The sequence below is a fragment of the Mesoplodon bidens genome (assembly GCF_964165515.1).
Source record: "Mesoplodon bidens genome assembly, chromosome: 11".
NCBI classification, from domain to species: Eukaryota; Metazoa; Chordata; class Mammalia; order Artiodactyla; family Ziphiidae; genus Mesoplodon; species Mesoplodon bidens.
Window position 1 is genome coordinate 16,521,779 of NC_138167.1, and position 24,491 is coordinate 16,546,269.

Consider the following 24,491-nt stretch of genomic DNA (forward strand, 5'->3'; position numbering starts at 1 on the left):
TCTTTAAAAAATACCTGATATCATAGACAAATACACAAGCGAACAGTGTGGCAATCCTAATATGTTAATTGAAAGACCAAAGTCACTTTTAGAATAAGGCTGTCATTTTAAGTCTTCAAAATCGTATATTCTTTTGAAATCTATTTAAGAAGCCAGAAAGTTCTTTACTTCCCACAGAAGAAAGTCCTCCTATAAAAAAAATACTGTACGGCGTTCTAGATCATTCTTACCCTCAGCAGGAAATTTAGCCTGGATAAGGATTCTAGGAAGATGTCAGCTCCTTTGTTTGAAAACTCATACCTCCCAGAAATGAAGAGGAACAACGTTTTTTCAAGATCAAAGTCCAGATGACTAAAACAAAACAAAACAGGTTCCAATGAAATAAAGCAACAGCAACAAAATGTACACATGAGTTCTGTTAAAGTACAAAGGAGACTAGGAAAGATAAACATTTACTTTAGTAACCCTGTTTTCTCTATACCCCAGATCCCTAACATCACACTCTAATTTTATTTCAGTGAAGAAAAGCATACCCATAGAAGTGACCTCGAACAAAATCTTGGATCCTGGCCTTGTACATGGCATGGAGATTTTGAAACTCATGCACTGCTGAAAATTTCTTAACATTCAAGCCATTTGGAGTAATTACATCTGGAAAAGCAAAGTAAAATCATCACAAAAAAGCTCTTTTGAGAGAGGGTAGCATTTTAAAAAAACAAAACAAAACAGTAGTTTTAAATCTATCAAGTTAGGTGTATATTAACATTTCTAGTCACTGACTATCATAGAATTGAAAATTCATAAAAGTTTATAATAAATTGCCGACATAGAAAATCAGGACTATCTGACTGAAATAACATTGAATGATGGGTATTATGAAATACACGAATAGCAAAAATAGTCATTGTTAGAGTTTTCATTTATTGATCACTTGCTGTGTACCAGGCACTGCTCTAAACACCTTGCAAGTAACTCATCTAATCCCTGCAACAACCAATAAAGCCAGGATACCTATCTGCATTTTCAGAGGCAGAAACTGAGGCACAGAGTTGTCCATAGAATCTGTTCCAGAGCACACGTGTCAGGAGGACCAGTAGTGTCCGTGCGGTCTGCTTCCACCTGTTGTAGCTTTAACTGTGCTGTGCACTAAACTACCTCTTGTCATTTTATTTTGGTCAAATGTGTGGGAAGTGATCTGTCCATATGGAACATTGGAAAAGTAGCCCTTTAGGTCTAATACATAACTGAGTCTTTCTACCTAGAAGATTTTGTTGCTTGGGCAGGGAGACATTTTTGGTTTTCCAGAATATTGGTCTGTGATAAGAAAGAGGGACACTGCTCAGAGTATATGGTGGAAATCACCTACTGAGTTGAATTCATGGGTTATTGTATTTAGTAGCAGTAAAAACAAAAGGAATAAAAAAATTAGCACATGGCGATGAAGATTTTTGCAGTGGAGATTTGAGCTAGAAGTATAAGTATGCTATCACTTTGAAGAATATTTTACAGTTAACAGGTTATTCCCTTGAAATGCTTCCACAAAATCAACCCAGGCTTCTTGGTCATTTGTTGTGAAAAAAAATTTTTTTAAGAACTGCTGTTCTTATGATTTTTTACTAAGTAATTGGACATTTGCTACTGATCAGGATAGCGGACAAACTCCTCTTACAATGTATCTCTTTCTATAGCATTTATCTCAGGTTTACTTTGAGCCAGACTTTATGGTAGACCCTATTAATTTAATTTTCATTAAACCGTATGAAGTAAGTTCTTTTCACTGTCCCCATTTTGCAGATGAAGAAACTGGCCTGCGGAGAGGTCAATTAAGTACAGAGTAACAGAAGTAGGATTTAAAGCCAAGGCAGCCTAGCTCCAGTGTCTACATCCTTATTCTCTATGTCAGGCAGCTGCACTGTTCACAAAGATGGAGAAGGCAAGACTGTATATGAATCCCACATTATTATGACTTTAATTCCTCTGGAATTTTCTCACTGCTTCACAAACAATTAAAAACAAAAGATGTGTCTTGACAAATATTGTGTGATATCACTTATATGTGGAATGTAAAATATGACATAAATGAACTCATCCACGAAAGAGAAACAGACTCACAGACATAGAGAACAGAATTGTGGCTGCCAAGGGAGTGGAGAGTGGGGGAAGGACGGGTTGGGAGTTTGGGATTAGCAGACGCAAACTATTATATATAGAATGAATAAACAACAAGTTCCTACTGTACAGCACAGGGAGCTATATTCAATATCTTATAATACACCACAATGGAAAAGACTGTGAAAAAGAAGATATATATATATATATATATATATATATATATATATATATGAATAACTTTGCCATACAGCAGAAACGAACAATAATACTTCAAGAAAATAAGTTTAAAAAAAAGGTGTGTCTTGAAATTAATTGTCTCAGTTTATTAGCCTAAAGAATTAGGTCAATGAGGTCTTTTAACATCTGTATTTCTAGTGCAGAATAACCTCCCACATAGAGGCCTACATGCAGTGGTATCCAGCACTCCAGGAAAAAGAGAGAGAGAGAGAGAGAAAGATGTTTTATTAGTAGTATTTGCCCATCTCCATGGCGTAAATACTCCCACCATGACTGATTTCAAGCTAATAATGTGAATTCAGAATCAGAAAGAGATACAAAGTAACACCGTTACATACTATTTCCACCGTACAAATGCAGTAGACATGAACGAGAGTATTGATCACGGTAAAATGTAGTAAAATAATTAGGAATTGATGCCTTTTGAGTACTAATTTTGTTTTTAGTATAACATTTAATTGTAAGTTTATATAATTTAATTTTTTTCTTTTATTTAGTTTTTTATACAGCAGGTTCTTGTTAGTCATCCATTTTATCCACATCAGTGGATACATGTCAATCCCAATCTCCCAATTCATCCCATCACCACCACCACCCCCCTGCCACTTGCCCCCCTTGGTGTCCATACATTTGTTCTCTACATCTGTGCCTCTATTTCTGCCCTGCAAACCTGTTCATCTGTACCATTTTTCTAGGTTCCACATATATGCGTTAATATACGATATTTGTTTTTCTCTTTCTGACTTACTTCATTCTGCATGACACTCTTTGGATCCATCCACGTATCTACAAATGACCTAATTTCATTCCTTTTTATGGCTGAGTAATATTCCATTATATATATGTACCACATCTCCTTTATCCATTCGTCTGTGGATGGGCATTTAGGTAGCTTCCATGACCTGGTTATTGTAAATAGTGCTACAATGAACATTGGGGTGTATGTGTCTTTTTTGTGTGTGTGTGGTACGCGGGACTCTCATTGCTGTGGCGTCTCCCGTTGTGGAGCACAGGCTCCGGAAGCGCAGGCCCAGCCGCCATGGATCACGGGCCCAGCCACTCCGCGGCATGTGGGATCTTCCCAGACCGGGGCACGAACCCGTGTCCCCTGCGTCGGCAGGCGAACTCTCAACCACTGCGCCACCAGGGAAGCCCAGAAATTTGATATTCTTAATTACATATAGCTAATCCAGCTCCTTGGATCCTCTCTTTTTTTCTCTAGGTAGTAAAGCACCTGAGTTATAAAAAGATTTTGTAAATGAAAAACATTGTAGAAACTGAAGAACAACTGCATTGTGGAAACCAGAACTACTCTAGTCTAAAATCTCTTGCTTGGACTCACAGATGTAGAGAACAAATTAGTGGTTACCAATGGGGAGGTGGGAGGGCAATATAGGGGTGGGGGATTGGGAGGTACAAACTCTTGGGTGTAAGAGAGGCTCAAGAATGTGTTATACAATAAGAGGGGGCTTCCCTGGTGGCGCAGTGGTTGAGAGTCCGCCTGCCGGTGCAGGGGACACGGGTTCGAGCTCTGGTCTGGGAGGATCCCACATGCCGCGGAGCGGCTGGGCCCGTGAGCCACGGCCGCTGAGCCTGCGTGTCCGGAGCCTGTGCTCCGCAATGGGAGAGGCCACAACAGTGGGAGGCCCGCATACCACAAAAAAAAAAAAAAAAAAAAGAGGAATATAGCTAATATTTTGTAATAACTGTAAGTGGAAAGTAACCTTTAAAAGTTGTATAAATTTTTAAAAAATATTAAAAGAATAAAAATAAATAAAATATCTTGTCTCTAATTGTACTTCACTATAGTTTAACTTCTTTTGCATCTCATGCAACATAATGGGAAAATGGACACTGCTAACAGCTTCCAAGGGGACATTTCTGTTATACAAGAGTGCATTCAAACAGACTCATCTGTTTAGACTCCTTCTTATGAGAGCATTCTGATTGGTCCAGCTTATGTCAGATGTCTACCTCTGGACCAATCAGCTGTGGTCAGGTGACAGTGTCATGTCTTATGAACATGCCTCTTGGCCTAGCAACCTCTGGATGGGTCTGGGGATAGTTCCTAGAAAAACTTACAAGAAAATCTTGGGAGAAGTAAAACAACAGGTTTCTACTAAACAGGACCAATGAGGCGATGTTCTAAGATGCAGGACTAGGGTAGCATCGCTCACATTTCTGATATTTTCTGGACTTTCCTTTTCTTAAAATAGAAAAATCAACTCAGCTTGCTTACACACAGGAAGTCATTATGACAACCCGGTTCAGAACTAGGGCATTTTAAGCATAGACTATTCGACAAGCACAGATTGTACACTACTATGTTCCAGATATAGCTTAGTGTTCAACAAAGCTACTGAAAATGAGAATTAAAATATGTGTAAAGGGGCTTCCCTGGTGGCGCAGTGGTTGAGAGTCTGCCTGCCGATGCAGGGGATACGGGTTCGTGCCCCGGTCTGGGAAAATTCCACATGCCACGGAGCGGCTGGGCCCGTGAGCCATGGCCGCTGGGTCTGCACGTCCGGAGCCTGTGCTCCGCAACGGGAGAGGCCACAACAGTGAGAGGCCCGCCTACGGCAAAAAAAAAAAAAAAAGTGTAAAGATTTGAGTGGTAATAGTGAATGCAATTTTTCCTCTTATTATTATTTTACACATTTTTGTTTCAAACAAAATTCTCATAGATCGGTGACAAACTCAGGGATAATAATTACCAGGCTTTCTCTTCAGCATGTGTTCTGCCTCTATTGCTGTTATTTCAGAAACAGTGGTGAATACATGAGCACAATGGACTGAGGCACGCTCCATGCAATACCGGTGATAAATCTGCCTTTCCCCAGCCTCTTTGTCTATGTTAAACTGTGAACACAAAACAAAACACACGCACATACACATTTGCTTACACCGATCTTTCTACACGAGCAAAACAAAATCACATATTTCTCATATTGTTTTTCCTCAAGGCTGTGTGAAATTTTATGATTACAAAAGAAATAATGATAAATTTCTATTAAACCCATTACTAAAGCACATAGCTACTTACGCTTACAGAAAGTGCTGTTTACTTCATTTGTGCTTCTAAACTGCCATTTAACCCCCTACGTAAATGATATTTCCCCTTTGCTATAATCATAGAGAATTCTTGATTTTTTTGGCATTTTAATTATCCTTTTACTTATTTTATAAATGTTGAGCTAATTCCTTTCCCCAAGGTCTTTATCATATTTTTTCCATAAGCAATGAAACAAAGCTGACATTAAACTTGATACTGAAAGTAAGGATAAGTATTATCCTTCCTATTCACTAAAGGAAACCTGACAAAGAGAAAAGACAAATGCTTTTCCATGCTATATAAGTCCCAACACCGTGAAACTTCAAGGAGTGTAGAGTTACTTTAATTAGATGGTGTGTTAGATTGTGTAATCATCCATTATTCTGGGTATCTTAACTTTAAAAAAAAAAAAAAGCCAAATCCCCAACAGTTACTTAACACAGTTAGCAACCGCTGCGGGCTTTTGCCATTTTGCTTAGTTACTGAATGTTATGTCTCTATAGCTGCATATGAAACTAGCAGTGTCTAAGACAAAAAAGTATATAAAGTTTCTGGCATTGTATTAGTAGGGTGCTTTTTGTAATAAAGATTATTAGAAGCTCAAGTCTATATATCAGACACTTCTAAGAGCGATATCATTTTTAATCCTCATAAACCAGAGACACATTTTTTGTCTTCATCTTACAGAGGGGAAAATGGAAACTTTTAGGGGTTAAGAAACTGGTCCAAGGTCACATTCCTATTAAGTATCTTAGCAGAGCCTTAAATTGATCCCAAATCAGTCTGACTCCACACCTGGGCTCTTGCCTGCTTTTATATCAAGTAGATTCCAGCTCAATCAACATGGCAATCCCAATAATGACTGCACCATATAGAGGAATGTACTAAAAGAGACTCATTAGATGATTCTAGAGATTACAACAGGGACATTCCTAGAGCATTCTTTCTTGACTGTAATATTTGCAACCATCTCTCTGAAAATGTCTGAATCAAGGCTCTATATGGCATGCTTAGATCAGCTCTATATAGCTGGTCTCATTCATTCAACCAAATCTCTCATTCAGCCTACATTTGGTTTAGTAATTTACATACTTTTGTTGCTTTCAAAGAGCTTATGAATGAGAAAGCAGGTAAAAATTGGGCAGAAATGAATAAGTGTCTGAGTAAGGTACAGAATCAGAGAGGGTCTGATTCATCCTGGCTGAGGAGAGAGAAAAGTATCTCATATTTATGCAAGTGTTCATATTGTCAATATCACCTCTAGAATGTACGATTTTCAAGGGCAAGGAACATGACTTATTAATCTTTGTATTTCTAAGTTGATTAGATAAATAAAATGACATTTGGACTGAGGCATGAAAGTTTAATTTGGGGAAAGGTTATTTTGGACTGAAAAATTTAGTTGCCCCAAAGAACAAATATATAAAGTCAAACTGTATGTGCAGAAAATAGCAGGACATCTGATGTGACTATAGCATTGGGTGTAGAATATGGGGCACATAATAGAGAGACATCCTGGTAATAGGACCAGATCCCAGAAGTCCCTGAAGACAAGGCTAGAAATTCAGCCTTTGTCCTGGATACAATGGCAAGCACTGAAAGGGCTCAGTTAGAGGTATGGTAAAGACATAGTCTATGTTTGAGAAAAATAACTCTGGAATGAAATGTTTCCTATTTCATTAAGTTTGGGGAAAATTAAATGAGTTAACACATATCAAATGTTTAGAAAAGTGTCTGGCATATGGAAAGGGCTCAATAATTTCAGCTATTGTTATTATTTAGTAGTAGTGTTGTTGTTATTGTAGAGAATAGTGATTTCACATAGGGGTAGCACTTAACATTTGAATACTATTTAGAGGTGAGAAGATAGGATTCCTAAATGAGGAAACCAAGTATGCAAAAATACAGGGAGAGGATAGCAGAGGCCTTGTGATCCCCTATAATTGAAGTTGACCGGCTCAAAACTTGGTCAGAGGAAAGAGTTAAAATCCACCAAACAGGGCTTCCCTGGTGGTGCAGTGGTTGAGAGTCTGCCTGCCGATGCAGGGGACACGGGTTTGTGCCCCAGTCCGGGAGGATCCCACATGCCGCGGAGCGGCTGGGCCCGTGAGCCATGGCTGCTGAGCCTGCACGTCCGGAGCCTGTGCTCTGCAACGGGAGAGGCCACAGCAGTGAGAGGCCCGCGAACCCAGAAAAAAAAAAAAAAAAAAAAAAATCCACCAAACAATTGTCTATGGCTTTCTTCACCATTTTCTAATCCAAAACAGCCCTGTCCTCACATTCCCATCTATGAAATCCCATTGCTATCAAGAAAAGAGAGGCCTAAACATAAGAAAACTAACGCCCATCCCCCTTTTATTTAAAGCATTAGGTATCTAGTCATTATCATTGAGGAGACGATTGACCAATGGCAGGACCGATAAGAATGAATTTTGAAATATCTTCGTGGAGAGTCTCAGAAAATTCATACGCTGGCTGAAAATAGTTGCAATGTTATTTTAACTAATGCATTTAAGCCAAAACATAAACAAACATCAAGGTCCTTATGAATCGGCTATTAACCAAAAATGTTTTCAGTTAATATCTTTGAGTAAAATAGTTCTAATCTTTCTGCTTTTATCAAAGTTAAATGCTTTCATCCTTGTTCTCATTTTCACCCGATGTCTACTTGCCTGAGTCCGAGCTCACTGAAACTGACTGTGGATCCTGTACCAAAGATTAATTTCTGACTCATTTCTTATGTTGAACTTTTAAAAACTTTTCATACATATAATTTGGTGTTTTGCTGTTTCACTGAATTTCTAAACCTACTGTGAGCATTGGAAGGTCTGCTGTAGAAATTGATATGGGGACCTTTCCTGTGAATAATGATTATGAGTTTTTAACTTAAAACCTAGTTCTTAATTACTTGTTATTTATTTACTAGTCACTGCTGAGCAGGACTTCTTACTAGAGAGGTGGGCTGGGGTCTGACTAAGCTTCCATATTTCAACAAGTGAGGGTTTAAGCTAGGGAGATATATAATCATATTTGAAGATAGTGTGATATAAACACTGACCTTTTACTGAACAGATACAGTTATAATATATAGCTATATATTATAATGGTTTTGTTCCTTAAAAACGATGAATAAAATCTGATGAATATTATTGGTTGTTTTTATTAATTGTTTATACAATGCTCTTAAGTATTCTGCTGTGAAATATTTGATATGCCTCTGTAATATTTTCTCTTTCACAAAAATCAAAGTCCGCTCTTCTCCAGTAAACATGGTGGTTGAGTTTATCACAGATCATGGTTTGCCCTTATTAGTCTACCATTAGGAAATCTCCCTGATCTCCTGAATTTTTGAATTCCTTGGTGACTTTATTTTAAATATACATCTAATGTTTACAATTTGACCTTCAGGTTCAGCTGGCCTTTTTATAGGCAGGCTCTCCTTAGGACCATTCATTGCTTTGCAAAGGTTAAAGTTTGTCTGAAAGAACTTTCCTGAGCTCAAAATATCTCTGAGATGATAGGATACTTTTCTGCTCTCGTTATCTGAGTAGTATTATTCATATGTTACAAACACACACCAACCTACACACACTCACACAAGCATGCATTCTGTTTCATAGAATTCTAGAACTTTTTTAAACTGGGGGAGTCTTTAGAAATCAACTTTCCAACTTCCTAATGTTCCTGATAGTGGAACAGAACCCTAAAATACTAAATTGACTTAATTGGCAACATAGATACCAAATCTGCAAAACTCCTGACTTTATGGTACTCAAATGCTTGATCACTATTACTGACAGGATGATGTGAGAAACATACTTTTATTAATCTGATTGAACTGATGGAAAATAGAAGAAAGAAGTCAAAACTGAATGACTTTGGGTCATAGAATAAGGCAGTCTTCTAAGATAAGCAAACCCAACTGTTTAGTCACCAAGGATCCACATCCCTGTTTTTTCTTTTCTTCAGAGATATATTTCTTACTCATAGATCTTTTCATTCATCTTTTTTATTATCTTGTACTAATTTCATCTTAATACTCTCTGCATTTATTTTGTTTCATTTATTCTTTTATTTTCTTTTTTAAATTTTTTAAAAATTAATTTATTTTTGGCTGTGTTGGGTGTTCGTTGCTGCGCACGGGCTTTCTCTAGTTGCGGCAAGCGGGGGCTACTCTTCGTTGTGGTGTGCGGGCTTCTCATTGTGGTGGCTTCTCTTGTTGCGGAGAACGGGCTCTAGGCCAGTGGGCTTCAGTAGTTGTAGCATGCAGGCTCAGTAGTTGTGGCTCATGGGCTCTAGAGCACAGGCTCAGTAGTTGCGGTGCATGGGCTTAGTTGCTCCGCGGCATGTGGGATCTTCCCAGACCAGGGCTCGAACCCGTGTCCCCTGCATTGGCAGGCGGATTCTTAACCACGGCGCTACCAAGGAAGCCCCACATCCCTGTCTTTGATAACTGTTTTACTAGACCCCCACAAAGCTCCACCTATAACTCACTGCAGAGTCACAGCAGAAATCTGACCTTTGCTCACTTGAAGGGTGGAGGAAGTAAGGCTCATAGAACAAGTTGATGACTAGATTCCCTGCCATGCATCTGCCACTCAGATCTGTGTGCAGATCCAGGGTCCTCACAGCATTTTCCAAGCTTCAGAGTAGACAGCAGCCTAACCTCACATCCTCAGTGTCTGACTCCCACAAGATCTCTTTGGATCTTGGGTCTATTGCTCCAAAGTGGACAGCCGTCTGGCCTCTCCCTGCTACACTCTACTGCACTCTGAACAAAGTTAAACTATATGAGCTCTCAGTCACCTCAGGGGAGGCTTTGTCATGAATATTGATTGGTTAAAAGGGCATTTCTGCCATCTGGATGACAGATGAAAGACGAAGGTCAATATATCCCATCCTTCAGCTTCAAGGAGCGGAAAGAAAGGTGGTGAGGGGAGAAGGTGAAGGACTAATTACCTTATCAAGATGGTTGTAGAAATCGATGTTTGCTGCACAGAGATACCTCCCAAGCAGTGTGGCGTGAGTGGTAAAGACTGTAGCAATCGGAAGTTTCCGAGCTCGAGAAAGAATCAGTCCAGTCCCAGCCTGCCATTCATGGAATTGGACAATGATGTGTTTCCCATCGGCATGATCTGTCACCTACACCAGAAAAGAAGCTTTTAGAAAAGTTGGTGGTGTAGTTTGATCTTGCTCATGGCCCATAGCATAAGGAAAGTTATCATGCCTGTAAATTTTAGCACAATTTAAAGGGATCTAAAGATAAAGCAGGCAGATTTAGCAAATATAACGGTTTTATAGAATTTAGCTGCATGTTCATAAAGCCCATATATGTTTATGGCATAATCCTCTCTTTCAATATGGATCAAATTTATTTTTGTATCCACAGAGGGGACTCCTGAATAAATGCACAGTAGGCACTCAATTAATATTCATTAAATGGATGAATGAATAATAGCAATATTATCCTTGAAGATTCACTGAGCTGCTGAATTAGTTGGGACCACCCACTTACAAGCTTCTATTTAATAAACAATAAATGACTTCATGTTTTAAGTCAGTCTCATTTGGACTTTCTGTTCCTTGAAGCCAAAAACATTTTAAATGATATACTATTATTTTAAGAATTTGGAACTAGGGAAAGAGATTAATAACTTGCTTAGAATCAAATAGAAATTTAATAACACACTGAGGATCCAGGTCTAATTCCAGGTCTAATTCTAACACTAGTCAGGGCACCAGTTTCTTAACCTAAAAGTTACTTTGTTTCACTAAAAATATAGCTACCATATGATCCAGCAATCCCACTCCTGGGCATATATCCAGAGAAAACCATAATTCGAAAAGATACATGCACCCCAATGTTCATTGCAGCACTATTTACAGTAGCCAAGACATGGAAGCAACCTAAACGTCCATCGACAGAGGAATGGATAAAGAAGATGTGGTATACATATACAATGGAATATTACTCAGCTATAAAAAAAGAATGAAATATTTCCATTTGCAGCAACAGGGATGGACCTAGAGAATATCATACTAAGTGAAGTAAGTCAAAGAGAGAAAGACAAATATTATATGATATCACTTATATGTGGAATCTGAAAAATAATACAAATGAATTTATTTACAAAACAGAAACAGACCCACAGACATAGAAAACAAACTTATGGTTACCAAAGGGTTGGAAGGAGGGATAAATTAGGAATATGGAATTAACAGATACACACTACCATATATAAAATAGATAAACAACAAGGATTTACTGTGTAGCACAGGGAACTATATTAGTATCTTATAATAACCTTTAATGGAAAAAATATATATATATATAACTCAATCAATTTGCTGTATACCTGAAACTAATGCAATATTTAAATCAACTGCACTTCAAAAAAAATGTTACTTTGTTTCACCCTTACAAAAAATTAATATTTACATTCCACTCCCCTTAATGACTGTTTCCCTAGTGGGGGAGTAGCATTGATAATGAAAAATACCAGTGTTCAAGGAGCCTGCCCAGAGAATTGGGAAGTCTGGAGAGTTAACCTAAGGCAGCGGTTCTCATACCTAGGGTACATCAGAATCACCTGGAAGGCTTGACATGCACTCACGTGTGGGTGCTCTTGGAGGCTGGCCTCAGCCCTGGGGCAGTTGGCAGAGGAAGAGTTGGTTTCAGCAACTGATGTTAAACAAGCCTGCATCTATCTGTCATTAGGCCAGATCCTGTCAGCAGCCTCACTCTTCTTCTCCTACGGTGTCATCAAGACAAAGCAATAGGACCACCCCTTCACTTCCCCTTCACCTCAAAGCAGCCCTTTATGGCTGTTGGACTGACTTCATCAGAAAGATGTTATACTGGTCAAGGGGACACACTCCCAACATACAGTTCTGTGATTTGTCCTTAGACCACAGTCCCACTTTGCTAGGGATGCTCTTCATTCTCCGATTTTTAAGTGAGGCATAATCATCTTGAGGTAATGAAAGGAATATGAAGAAATCCTACTGCCATGCTTTCAGGAATTGAGTACAGGCTTGGCTCATTTAACAAGGACTGATTTCCAATGCTCTTGGTTTTTTTTTACATCTATGGACTATTTCACTGCTGTGGATTCCTTAGCAACTGCTGAGACCACTTCAGCCTTTAGCAAATGATTAAAAGATCTAAGAGCCACTGAAGTCACACAAGCACTCACACATAAACAAAATCAAAGATTTCAGGCCATTTTCTACTCCCATGATGCTAGAACTCAACTACATAGTGCATGATGTATACTGTTTTTTCTTGCATATATGTTGAATATTATCTACGTAACAGGGAATATAATTGGGTGTTTTATCCACATCATTCTAGTTGAACCTGACATGAGGTAAATATTAATAAGCATTATTATCACCCTGTTCCAAAAGCTGGTATTTAGCTACGGGAAGGCTGAATGTTTTCTCAGATTCCTTTGAAATGTTTTAGGACAATTAATAACGGCATCATCTCAAAATTGGCTTAAAGTTTAGAGGATCATGGCTGGGCACAGAGAGTGACTGTGCTTCTCCTCTGTTGTATGACTCTACAGTAAACAGTACCTCTTTCAAGAACCAGGCAGTTAGTGATCCAAATATCAGCATTTCATTGGCTTCCTGGTCGTGATAAGGGATACCAACATTGCATGCTTCCCAGAGGTCACCTTTCCACTTGTCCAGGTTCCAAGCTGAATAGCCTATGTCAAAGAGCACCACATAAGGACTCCCTTCTATGAGCCATCTTCCAAAGTGCACCTGCCATAAAAGAACACACAGCCATGGAGTAATACTAGGCAAGGGAGAACAATGTATTGGGGTTTAGAAGCTAAAAACTGTATTTAGAACTCAAAAGCAGATCACACAAGCCATATAGGAAACCATAATGAAAACACAGAGCATCTGATGTTTGAGCCCGAAGAGGGAATGGGCTGGCACCCATTCATCTAGAATCTCCAAGCTCCTGCTCTTCATTAAATTTGGTTATTTTAAAATGAAGTATTTAGATCATGTCATCTCTGTTCTTCTGTCCCTCATTATCCTCCTGTGACCTTGAGCCCATGGTTTTAGGATTTAATATTATGGTCTATGTTTTTATGATAGAGTCATAAGGTGAACTGCTCTGTATCTTTAACAACCTGGAGTTGGATATGTCTACCATGTCACTTATTTTCCTTTATGCAACAGAACTTACAATATTTCCTGCCAGAAAAAAAGTTGTTTCTCTAGACAACAGTTGGGTATGTCTACCATGTCACTTATTTTCCTTTATGCAACAGGACTTACAATATTTCCTGCCAGAAAAAAAGTTGTTTCTCTAGACAAATGTGTATAGTTTCCCTTATTCCTCCTATCAAAGAAAATGTGACACCAAGTGTTTCCCAATATGGTTGCTGCCAGAGGTCGCAACTAAATGTATTACCCAAGATGCATTTTCTCTTTAATCTAGCAGCTCAAGACCTAATTCTATTACATTCATCAAATTGATTCTTTTATTCCTAAATGTTTTACCTTGTGCAAGTTTTAATGCAGTAGCTATTTCAAATTTTTTCCAATTGTAATTATTTAGTCACTTGTATATCCAAGTTTTAACTTCCCCTTTGGTCTCTATTTTTCTATAGTAATTTACTCATGCTCTTTATTTTATGTTTATTCTCCTATTACATGCAAGGCAATTCCATAAATCACTTCAAACCCTTTTTGAAGTTGGCAGAAGCTAAGAGCTTCTCTCATTGGGTATCCAGACCTCTCTAGTAAACTGAATGTGTCTACACTGCTTACATTGACATTATGACTCCACCCAAGGCTGAATTTTACAGAGCGTGAAAGCCCGTTTGATCACCATTCCCTTGCTTGGGACTCAGGAATGTATGGTGATGTCTCTTTCCCATCCATGCCTCAGTCAACATTGAAAGACCCTTATTATGTGTCAGTCGCTTCCACTGTAATTCAGTATTTATCACTCTTTCAGATTGAGTTTTCCTGAGCCCCAAACAACCTTTCAATAGTTTTCCCTTTGGGACACTCATTGATTTATGTATTCAGTTAACAAATAGCTACTGGCTGCGTAATATGTGACATATGATACAGTGAGCTAAGACACAGTGAAGTGCTGAACAGAGAATGTAAGCTAGCTTGTCTTGACTTGCAGTGCATTCTCAGCCCTGACATGGAAACATACTTATATCAGAAATCCATTTAGAATCTTGAGACTAGTCAGTTCCACCATGGCTTTCACCTCCCTCTTCTTTTGCAAGTGCTTCAAATGCGAACCCCTTCTAACATCTCACTCATTTCATCCCAACAGTACAACATGCAACCTTCCCTACTCTCCTAATTCTCGATGTTACTCACACGGTGATATGCTTCCATGGTGCCCTCTGGGACCTCAAGTTCCCCTTTAAACTAAATATTCTGCACCTTAAACCTTGTATATATCTCCTAGACATCACCACTCACATGGACATCTCAGGAAGAACTTCTCATTTTTTCACCCCCAGAAACTATATTCCTGGGGTGAGTAGGAAGGAAAGTTAGGATTTTTTAAATTACACTGAAACTTTTAAAACCTTATTCTTTATTCGTATATAAAGACATCTCTGAAATTTTCATTATGCAAAATGTTACTTTCCTTGTCCTACAAATCTCTTGGTTACTTTTCTACCTTATTCTGGGCAACTTTAAGATCCAGGATTGTATGCTACACACTTACATCATAGCTATTTGATGTTACTGACTTCAAAGAACTTCATGACAATCTTATCCTTTTCAAAATCCAAGCTGTTCCTCCTCTGAAATGTTCAACCTTAGTATTGTATCCCTGGACCACAACGACCATACTTCCACTTCTCTCACTATATTTCTCCCAGTGTATGCCTCCCTTCAAGACCTCCAGTTTCTGGAACCTCCCATTTTCTCCTACATCATCCCCATCTTTCTCCTTTCATCCTTCCTTTCCTATCCATTTCAGAGCTAACAATTCATCAACTCAACAATTAATTCAGTCAATCATACAGTTACCTCTAAGACTTGTGCCACCTTGCCCCGTTGCACAAATGCTGAAATTAAACAACACCAAATCTCCAACTATTTTACTTCCTTCACTTTCACTCTAGCTGATGGAGAAAGTCACAGTCGTGTATGTTTGTGCCATTAAAAAATCACAACTGGGCTTCCCTGGGGGAGCAGTGGTTGAGAGTCCACCTGCCAATGCAGGGGACACGGGTTCGTGCCCCGGTCCGGGAAGATCCCACATGCCACGGAGCGGCTGGGCCTGTGAGCCATGGCCGCTGAGCCTGCGCATCCGGAGCCTGTGCTCCGCAACGGGAGAGGCCACAACAGTGAGAGGCCCGTGTACCGCAAAAAAAAAAAAAAGAAAAGAAAAGAAAAAGAAAATGATTAATCTTTATACTCTGAAGAGAGTATTTGCCTGTATAGCTTAAAAAAAAAAAAAAAAAAAAGGTCACGACTGAACCTTTAAAATGTCTAGAAATTCTTTTCCCTATTCCTTGAACACTTTCTGAATGTTTTTTGTCATATTCTCTTATTTTAACACTTGCCTCCTGACTCTCAGAAGATGACCTTTAGCTCTTAAGACCATCAGAAACACTGAGTGAGACCATCCCGAATTCTTCATCAGCTTATCTCTGTTTGCATTCATCCTTTGTTTCCAGTTTGAGTGAGAGGAGTGAAGAGCGATCCTTTTAGTAGCGCTTTGGATCTCGTTTCCTCTCCTGTCCTCAGTGATCTTACTCTCTTCAATCATCCATTCCTTCTGAACTTTCAGCTTCTCTCTGCCCCCCTAGATATTTCCTTTTGTCATATAAATGTGCTCACTGATATTTAAGAAAATACCAACTCTCAAAACCATGTCACTCTGAAACAACTTAATTATCTTTCCTCTTCATAGAAAAATCTCATAGCCACACTTCTGTATCCTTTATCTCACCACTCATTCACTCCTCAAGCTACTGCAATCTGATTTAACTCTCCTTTTTACCCTGAAGCTGTAGTTAGCAAGCTGACCACAAATGGCCTGAATATAGCTAAACCAAGCTGACCCCGATTCAATCCTTTGTTGATTCAGTCCCTCCTCTATACTTGAAACTCTCTCCTTCCTTGTCTTGACATCTCTATTCCTGTTGTGATGGCAACAAATTACTGCCTTCCTAGTAGCTTAAAACAACGCAAATCTGTAATCTGACAGATTTGGGAGCAAGTCCTTTGAAACGGGTCTCATGGGTTAAAACCGACATGTCAGCAGAGTTGCATTCCACTTGCAGTCCCTAGGGGAGAATCTGTTCTCTAGCCTTTCCCAGCTTCTAGAGGCCACCTGCATTCCTTGACTTGTGGCCCCTTCCTTCCTCCATCTCAAAGCTCTCATCACTCCAATTTCTGCTTCCATTGTCACGTCTCATCTCTGATTCTAATTCTACTGCCTCCTTCTTATAAGGACCCTTGTAATTACATTGGACCCACCCAGATAATCCAGGATAATCTTCTCATCTCAAGAACCTTAACATAGTCACAAATACAAAGTCCTTCTGCTTTATAAGGTAACATATTCACAGGTTCTGAGGATTAACACTTGGACATCCTTGGTTCTAATCACCAGCTGAACTTCTGCTTTTGCAGTCTCTGACTTCTTTTTGTGTAGATATTCTAACATGTTCACATTGCCCAAGATTTGGCTCAAAACCTTTGCTCTTAGTCTATAATCTTCCACTGAATAATGTTATCAACACCCATAATGTCAATTACAGTTTAGACACAAATCACTTTGCCCCAAACATCTCTATTCTATACCCTCTGCTGAGTTCCAAACCTAGTATACTTCTAGATGGATATATTATGGTTTTCACAAAGTGCCTCAAATGTAACCTATTTAAAATCAAGTTCATCATCTTTCTCTAAACCAACTCTTTTCCCCTAAGAAGATGAGTGGCCTTTTCTTGTGAGTTCATGTAAATGGTGGCATTTTCCCACAACAGTTTACTAAGGCTTGCTTAATGAAGTGTCAGACAGTATTCTTTACCTGGCAGCCATGTTTGTTCATTACGTCCACTGCTCTTCTCACAGCATCATTTACAGGTTCACATTGTTCCACCTGAGTCTTCATATTATGCTCAAAATATGGACCAAGCAGAAAGTAATTGTCTCCCCATTCATCTGCTGTTGTTTTGGCCTTTGTCTGAATCACAGTATAGATGCCACCAACTGTTAAAAAGAAAAGGTCCCATTATCATTCAGGTTAGTAGTTCATTTTAAGTGATGAAGGAATGGACACGAGTCTTCATTGTTTTCTATGTTACTTAAGCCAACATTTTTTTATTGAGGTATAGTTGATATACAATATTGGGTTTGTACTCATTTTTAAGTTAGGATTTGGGATCCATCAAGCGCAAGGGCTTATTTAACTTTCTAAAAGAAATTTTTTTTTTTTTTTGCGGTACGCGGGCCTCTCACTGCTGGGGCCTCTCCCGTTGCGGAGCACAGGCTCCGGACGCGCAGGCTCGGCGGCCATGGCTTACGGGCCCAGCCGCTCCGCGGCATGTGGGACCCTCCCGGACCAGGGCACAAACCCGTGTCCCCTGCATCGGCAGGCGGACTCTCAACCACTGCGCCACCAGGGAAGCCCGACACTTTTAAACTAGACAATATCAATCCACGAGGAATTGTTTTTTAATAATTTTACAGATACCTTTATCATAAAAATCATTTAAGTCACAGTTCTCTGCCTTGCCATCTCCAATCCAGCATAAGTGATACTATACCTTATTAGGAAATTGTTTTAGTTTTAGCAATTTGATTTCCTTTCTTATTTTATAATTTCTATGTTTATACAGTATTGAAGAAAAAAATTACATGCATTCTTCTTAATAGGAGCTCAGTATTATGCCTTCTGAACTGGTTCTAAGTTAAAACTTTAATCCCAAGATAATCTTGAATTATTAGAAATGTTGTTAAATATTTCATAAAATCGCTAATGGAGTGTGGGGTTAAAGTTTCTAATTGGTCCTGATCAGGCACAGTTCTTCCTAAAATAAAGTACAAAATTGTGCTTTTCTTTGCTGAGAAAAATCATAAGACCAGAAAGTTAAATATTAACTCTATATTCCTGTTTTGTCGTAACACGGATTTCAAATTTTAATTTAAATGCACATTCTCTGGCCATGACTAATATTTTCAATTTTCTCTTCCTTCAACACATACACCAGTTTAAGTTTTCATTGCCTTTCATTTCAACCTCGTCAAAATAGACAAGGTTAAATGTAATCTAAACATACTCGGTTTGAATACTTTCCTCACTCACTGGCAATTCATTCTTACTAGAGAGCATTCTGTGAAATCCTAATCTACATTCTTCAGGAATCTGGTAAATAACCACCTCAGGGGCAGTACAAACCTTTATTGGTCACTTCCCAAGCGACTTCAAAGAGCAGTAAATCCTCCACAGGGAGTCCGGCTTCCCACCGAGGAAGCCCACCCAGGGATGTCACAGATAGGGATCGGCCTCGGAGCATTCTTCCTTCAGTTCTCTGGCACTTTTGAATTCCTCTTCAATGAACTGTAATCCTAGGAGTGGTGCACGTTAGGGACTCAGAGGTTCAGAGCTGGTAGATCACAGGCTTTGGTAGCTTCTCATAGGAATAAACCAGCAGAAAGAAATCTCATGGCCTTCCCAGAGAATTTCCAATGGAAGGCAGAATTCTCGGCTCCTTTTACAGTCTTTCTGGGAAGGTCCAGTGAGGACACTATCTCCGATCAATATCTACCCAAACAACCCAGAGCAATCACAAGTAAAACCCTCCAGTTTGGGGCTTAAGTAAGCACCCCCCTGGATAATAGAATCTTCACAGGCTGATCATGACGTGAGTCCGGACATTTAGCCCTTGTCCTCTTGACCAAACTCCTAGACTCACACAGTCACCAGTACTTATTTCATCACCTCCAAAGTGATCCAGGGGTAGCAGTTCCCCTTATAAATTTTGCAGACCGTTGTACGTTACACGTAGAATTGACTGGGATGTATATCTAAGTTCTAAATCCCTTTAGGTTTCCTAAGTAAGTATGATTTTTTCTCTTGATTTCCATTTCTAGATCACTAAGAAAAATTATTTCTACCTATTTTATTCTACCTTGAGAAATCGAATTTTGATGATAGACATCGATCTTGGTTCCTCCTTTCCTTAATTACTTTTCTGAAAAATTTCCCTATGAAAATGCTAGGATGTCTTTGAGTATAACATAGAAAGAATGTAATTTTGACTGACCCATTATCATCAGACTATCATTTTAATGAGGTTGTAGAAATTAATTTTAGTCATATTTGTACAATTACCTCAAATATTATCAAATTGATAAAAAATAATTCAATGGATGTAAAAGTGTTCAAATATGGGAAGAAAATTGCAAAAGACATTAGGTTCTGAAATATGATCAGGATCAGCCTGTCAATAAATGCTATAAATATATTTTTTCCCATGTGTTTGTATGTATATAAGCAAGTATGTGCTAATTTATTTACACACACAGCTACACTCCATACTGTTCCTAAAGGGAGTAAAGACATTCACAAAATGAATGTTTTGAAACCTTTTACTTTACAGTTTTAGCCTACAATCAATATGTTTACATTATTATTCCATATAGCAGCAGAATTGAAATTCACACGAAATATCCTTCATGTTAGAATTATGAGCAGAATTCTCATAGAATAGTTTGTTACTTGTTAGCACTTTTACTATTTTAATTTTTTACTATTTATTATAACTCATCTTATTTGTTACTTCTTAGTACTAAAACCTAATGAAAGATTCTAACATTTTAGAGTTAGAAAGGTTAGAATCTTTAATTAGGTCTTTAGCCATTTGTTGTACAGGTGGCCTTACCTACTTAAGCATATTTTAATGATTCAAGATAGGGAAAACCATATTTCGTTATCTGATATTAATAAATCAATGTGAATCAAGTAGATTAAAAATCTCTTCCATGATTCAGTGACGTATTTGATTCTTATCTTTGTCTGTAAATTTAAGTATATAGTTTATTAACCATTCATTCAAGTGGTGGGAAAAAAGTTAAATGGCTAATCAAAAAATTCAAGTACTAGAATAATAAAAACAGGAGCCCAAATTATCGAAAATGACTTTCTGCTTCACAAAACGACTTGCTTGTGTTGACATAACCCCTGTGAGCCCTGCAAATAAAAATTCCAATAAAACCAAGCAGAAGGACATGTTGACAAGAAGTGAGAACAGGGTGACAGGGTTGTGATAGAGCTTGAAGTTTGCAGTGTCTAGTCTCAGCAACCCTGAGACTGGTTCTTCCAGGATTGAACAAGCCCAAGAATAGCTGATTCACATTATCCAAATTACACTGTGAGATGTTATTTATTCACAGTATGTGCCAGGTATCACATGCTTGGTTGTAAGTTCATCACTTGTGAAGGCAAGTCCAATCTGCCACTTATCAGCTATGTAACCTCAAGCCAATTGCTTAACTAAGTTTTGCTTTTCTTACTAAAGTGAGGATGAGATCATTTGTGTAAGGGACTTAGTATAGTGCCTGGCACTATACTGACCTCTTTAATAACTTCCAGCCTTATTTATAAGACATATAGTGGTCAACTAAAAGCTTCCCCTAAGAGCAGTGGTTACTATTGGAGAGAAGATGAGTAAAAATGAAGTTTACTTTTCTTGAATTTTTATACTCATGAAGTATATATAAACAGAAGACTGGAATAGGTATAAACAAATTTCTTACAATGGTTTTCTTTAGGTTGTAGTGATTATGATTAATATTTATGTGATCTTTCTGTTTATTTGTGTTCTACAAATTTTCTGCTATAAATGTGTACATATAGTCATACCACACACAGGACAAGTAAACAGTTTTTTAAAGTGTCATCAGATCACCTCCTGATTGTTTCACTCATTCCCACTCTCATTACTTTGAATTTCTGAAATTCTTGGCTCTCACCTGGGGTTTTGTCTCAAGGACAAGCACTCTCAACAACACATCATCTCCTAATGACCCCTCAAAGTAGACTAATATAACACTTGAACCTATTATTCCTGACATGAGAACACATTTTGCCAATTCTTTGCTTTTTAGTGGTGAATCACTTTTTCAAAACTGCTCCCTGAGTCAACAGAAGTGAAATAATGGAACCATTTGAAAGATGTCCATGGGATATATGTTTATCGATCTATGTTATCTGGATGAATCTGCTTCCTTCAGATATATGTGCAAAGAAGGACAGTCATTTATGCAATAAGATTTGGAGGGGAATCAGAGAAAGTTCTCTATTTCCTATATCCCTGAATGCTGTCTTTTAAGATTTATGCTAAAAGCACAAACTGATTAGCTGGAAGACGAAACAGAACAGTTATCTAGACAGAAAGGGATGCGGGGTTTCTCCAAGATGGGAGAAAGACTTTCAGAAGGTCCTGAGCTCTAATTTTACACTCACACCAACATTTTATCATTCAATAAAAAGAAGTAACATATACCTTAATATCTAAAAAACAATCAACCCAATCAAAAAATGAGCAGAAGATCTAAATAGACATTTCTCCAAAGAAGATGTACAGATGGCCAACAGGCACATGAAAAGAATGTTCTGCTGCTAATTATTAGAGAAATGTAAATCAAAACTACAGTTAAGTATCACCTCACACAAGTCAGAATGGCCATCATTAAAAAGTCTACAAATAACAAATGCTGGAGAGGGTGTGGAGAAAAAGGAACCCTCCTACACTGTTGGTGCAGCCACTGTGGAGAACAGTATGGAGGTTCCTTAAAAAACTAAAAATAGAGTTACCATAAGATTCTGTAATCCCTCTCCTGGGCAGATATCCTGAGAAAACTGTAATTCAAAAAAGGTACATGCACCCCCATGTTCATAGCAACACTAGTTACGATAGCCAAGACATGGAAGCAACCTAAGTGTCCATTGATAGATGAATGAATAAAGAAGATGTAGGATATATACACAGTGGAATATTACTCAGCCCTAAAAATGAATGAAATAATGCCATTTGCAGCAACATAGGTGGACCTAAAGAATATAATATTGGCTGGCGGCAGGAAGAGAGCCTGAAGGGGTTAGTGCACCACGGCTAGCCCGGAGGGAGTCCGGGGAAAGGGTCTGGAGCTGCTGAAGAGGCAAGAGACTTTTTTCCCTTTTGTTTCCTGGTGCGCGAGGAGAGGGCATTAAGAGGGCTGCTTGGGGAAGCGCCGGAGACAGGCACGAGCCGCGGGTAAGGCACGGACCTCGGAGACGGGCGTGGGCCGCCGCCGCCCGCCGCCGCGGCCCGCCGCCGCCCGCCGCGGCCCGCCGCCGCCGCTGCTGCCGCCGCCGCGGGGCCTGTGTGCGAGCGCGGGTCACTGTCCGCCCCGCCTTCCGGGGGGCCTGTGCACCCCGCCACTGCCGGGGTCCCCGAGACCCGGGGACGGCTTTCCCGGGAAAGCGCACGGAGCGCCACGGGCTGCTGCAACGTCACGCCGGCCTCTGCCGCCGCAGGCCCGCCCCACACTGCGCGCCCCTCCCTCCCCTCTGCCTGAGTGAGCCAGAGCCCCCGAATCAGCGGCTCCTTTAAACCCGTCCTGTCTGAGCGAAGAACGGACGCCCTCCGGCGACCTACGCGCAGAGGCGGGGCCAGGTCCAAGGCTGAGACCCGGGAGCTGTGAGAGCAGAGGCAGGGAAATCTCTCTGTGCAGCCTCGGAGGCAGCGGATTAAAGCTCCACGGTCCATTTGATGTGCCCTGCGTCTGTGGAGTGCATGAATGGACAGCGAATCATCCCAAATTGAGGAAGTGGACTTTGAGGACAAGATTTAAGACTTTCCCCCCTTTTCCTCTTTTTACAACGAATTATTCCAAATTAAGGAGGTGGACTTAGAGAGCAAGATTTCAGACTTCTCGCCCTTTTCCTCTTTTTACAACGAATTATCCCAAATTGAGGAGGTGGACTTGGAGAGCAAGATTTTTGATTTTTCCCCCTGCTCTCTTTTTGTGAATGTGTATGGTTAATCTTCTGTGTAAGATTCTCTCTGTATAGCTTTGCTTCCACCATATGTCTCAGGGTTCTATCGGTCCGGTTTTTTTTTTTTTTTTTTTCAATAATTACTTTCTAATTTTAATAACGCTACTATATTTCATACTTTATTCTATTTGACTTTACCTGCTCTTTCTTTTTTTCCTACTCTCCCTTCCTCCCTTCCTCCCTCCGCTCCTCCTTTCCTTCTTTCTTTTTCTTTCCTCCCTCCCACCCTTCTTCTTTCCACTTTCTTTTTCTTTCCTTCCTCCCTCCCTCCTGTCTTTCTTCCTTTCCTTCCTCCCTCCCTCCCTCCTTTCTTTCCTTCTTTCTTTCCATCCTTCCTCCCTCCCTCCCTCCTTTCTTTCTTCCTTCCTTCCTTCCTTCCTTTCTTCCCTTCTTCCTTTCTTTCCCTCTCTCTTTCTTTCTTCTACTAATTCTTTCTTTCTACTTTTTCTCCCTGTTACTCTGAGCCGGGTGGATGAAAGGCTCTTGGTGCTGCAGCCAGGAGCCAGTGCTGTGCCTCTGAAGTGGGAGAGCCAACTTCAGGACACGGGTCCACAAGAGACCTCCCAGCTCCACATAATATCAAGCAGCGAAAATCTCCCAGAGATCTCCATCCCAACACCAGCACCCAGCTTCAGTCAACGACCAGCAAGCTACAGTGCGGGTCACCCTATGCCAAGCAACTAGCAAGGCAGGAACACAACCCCACCCATTAGCAGAGAGGCTACCTAAAAACATAATAAGGCCATAGGCACCCCAAAACACACCACCAGACGTGGACCTGTCCACCAGAAAGACAAGATCGAGCCTCAACCACCAGAGCACAGGAATTAGTTCCCCCCACCAGGAAGCCTACACAACCTACTGAAACAACCTTAGCCACTGGGGTCAGACACCAAAAACAACGGGAACTACGAATCTGCAGCCGGCAAAAAGGAGACCCCAAACACAGTAACATAAGCAAAATGAGAAGGCAGAAAAACACACAGCAGGTGAAGGAGCAAGATAAACACCTACCAGACCTAACAA

General features: G+C 39.7%; 1 protein-coding gene across 3 annotated transcripts in view; it reads right to left on the bottom strand.

Moving 5' to 3' along the window:
- GYS2 (glycogen synthase 2) overlaps positions 1–19,264 on the bottom strand; it is a 42,153-nt gene extending 22,889 nt beyond the window's left edge. For 2 of the 3 annotated variants that reach the window (XM_081248534.1, XM_081248533.1), the window contains exons 1-7: positions 18,822–19,263; positions 17,451–17,632; positions 12,983–13,174; positions 10,361–10,543; positions 5,064–5,208; positions 534–651; positions 231–351 (exon numbers count right to left, since the gene is read on the bottom strand). In XM_081248534.1, the coding sequence (XP_081104660.1) occupies positions 231–351; positions 534–651; positions 5,064–5,208; positions 10,361–10,543; positions 12,983–13,174; positions 17,451–17,632; positions 18,822–18,939 (1,059 nt within the window). In that variant the 5' untranslated portion in view covers positions 18,940–19,263. Of the gene's footprint in view, positions 1–230; positions 352–533; positions 652–5,063; positions 5,209–10,360; positions 10,544–12,982; positions 13,175–17,450; positions 17,633–18,821 lie in introns of all 3 variants that reach the window. The other variant, XM_081248535.1, reaches the window with a different exon arrangement.
- Positions 19,265–24,491: the final 5,227 nt, after the last annotated feature.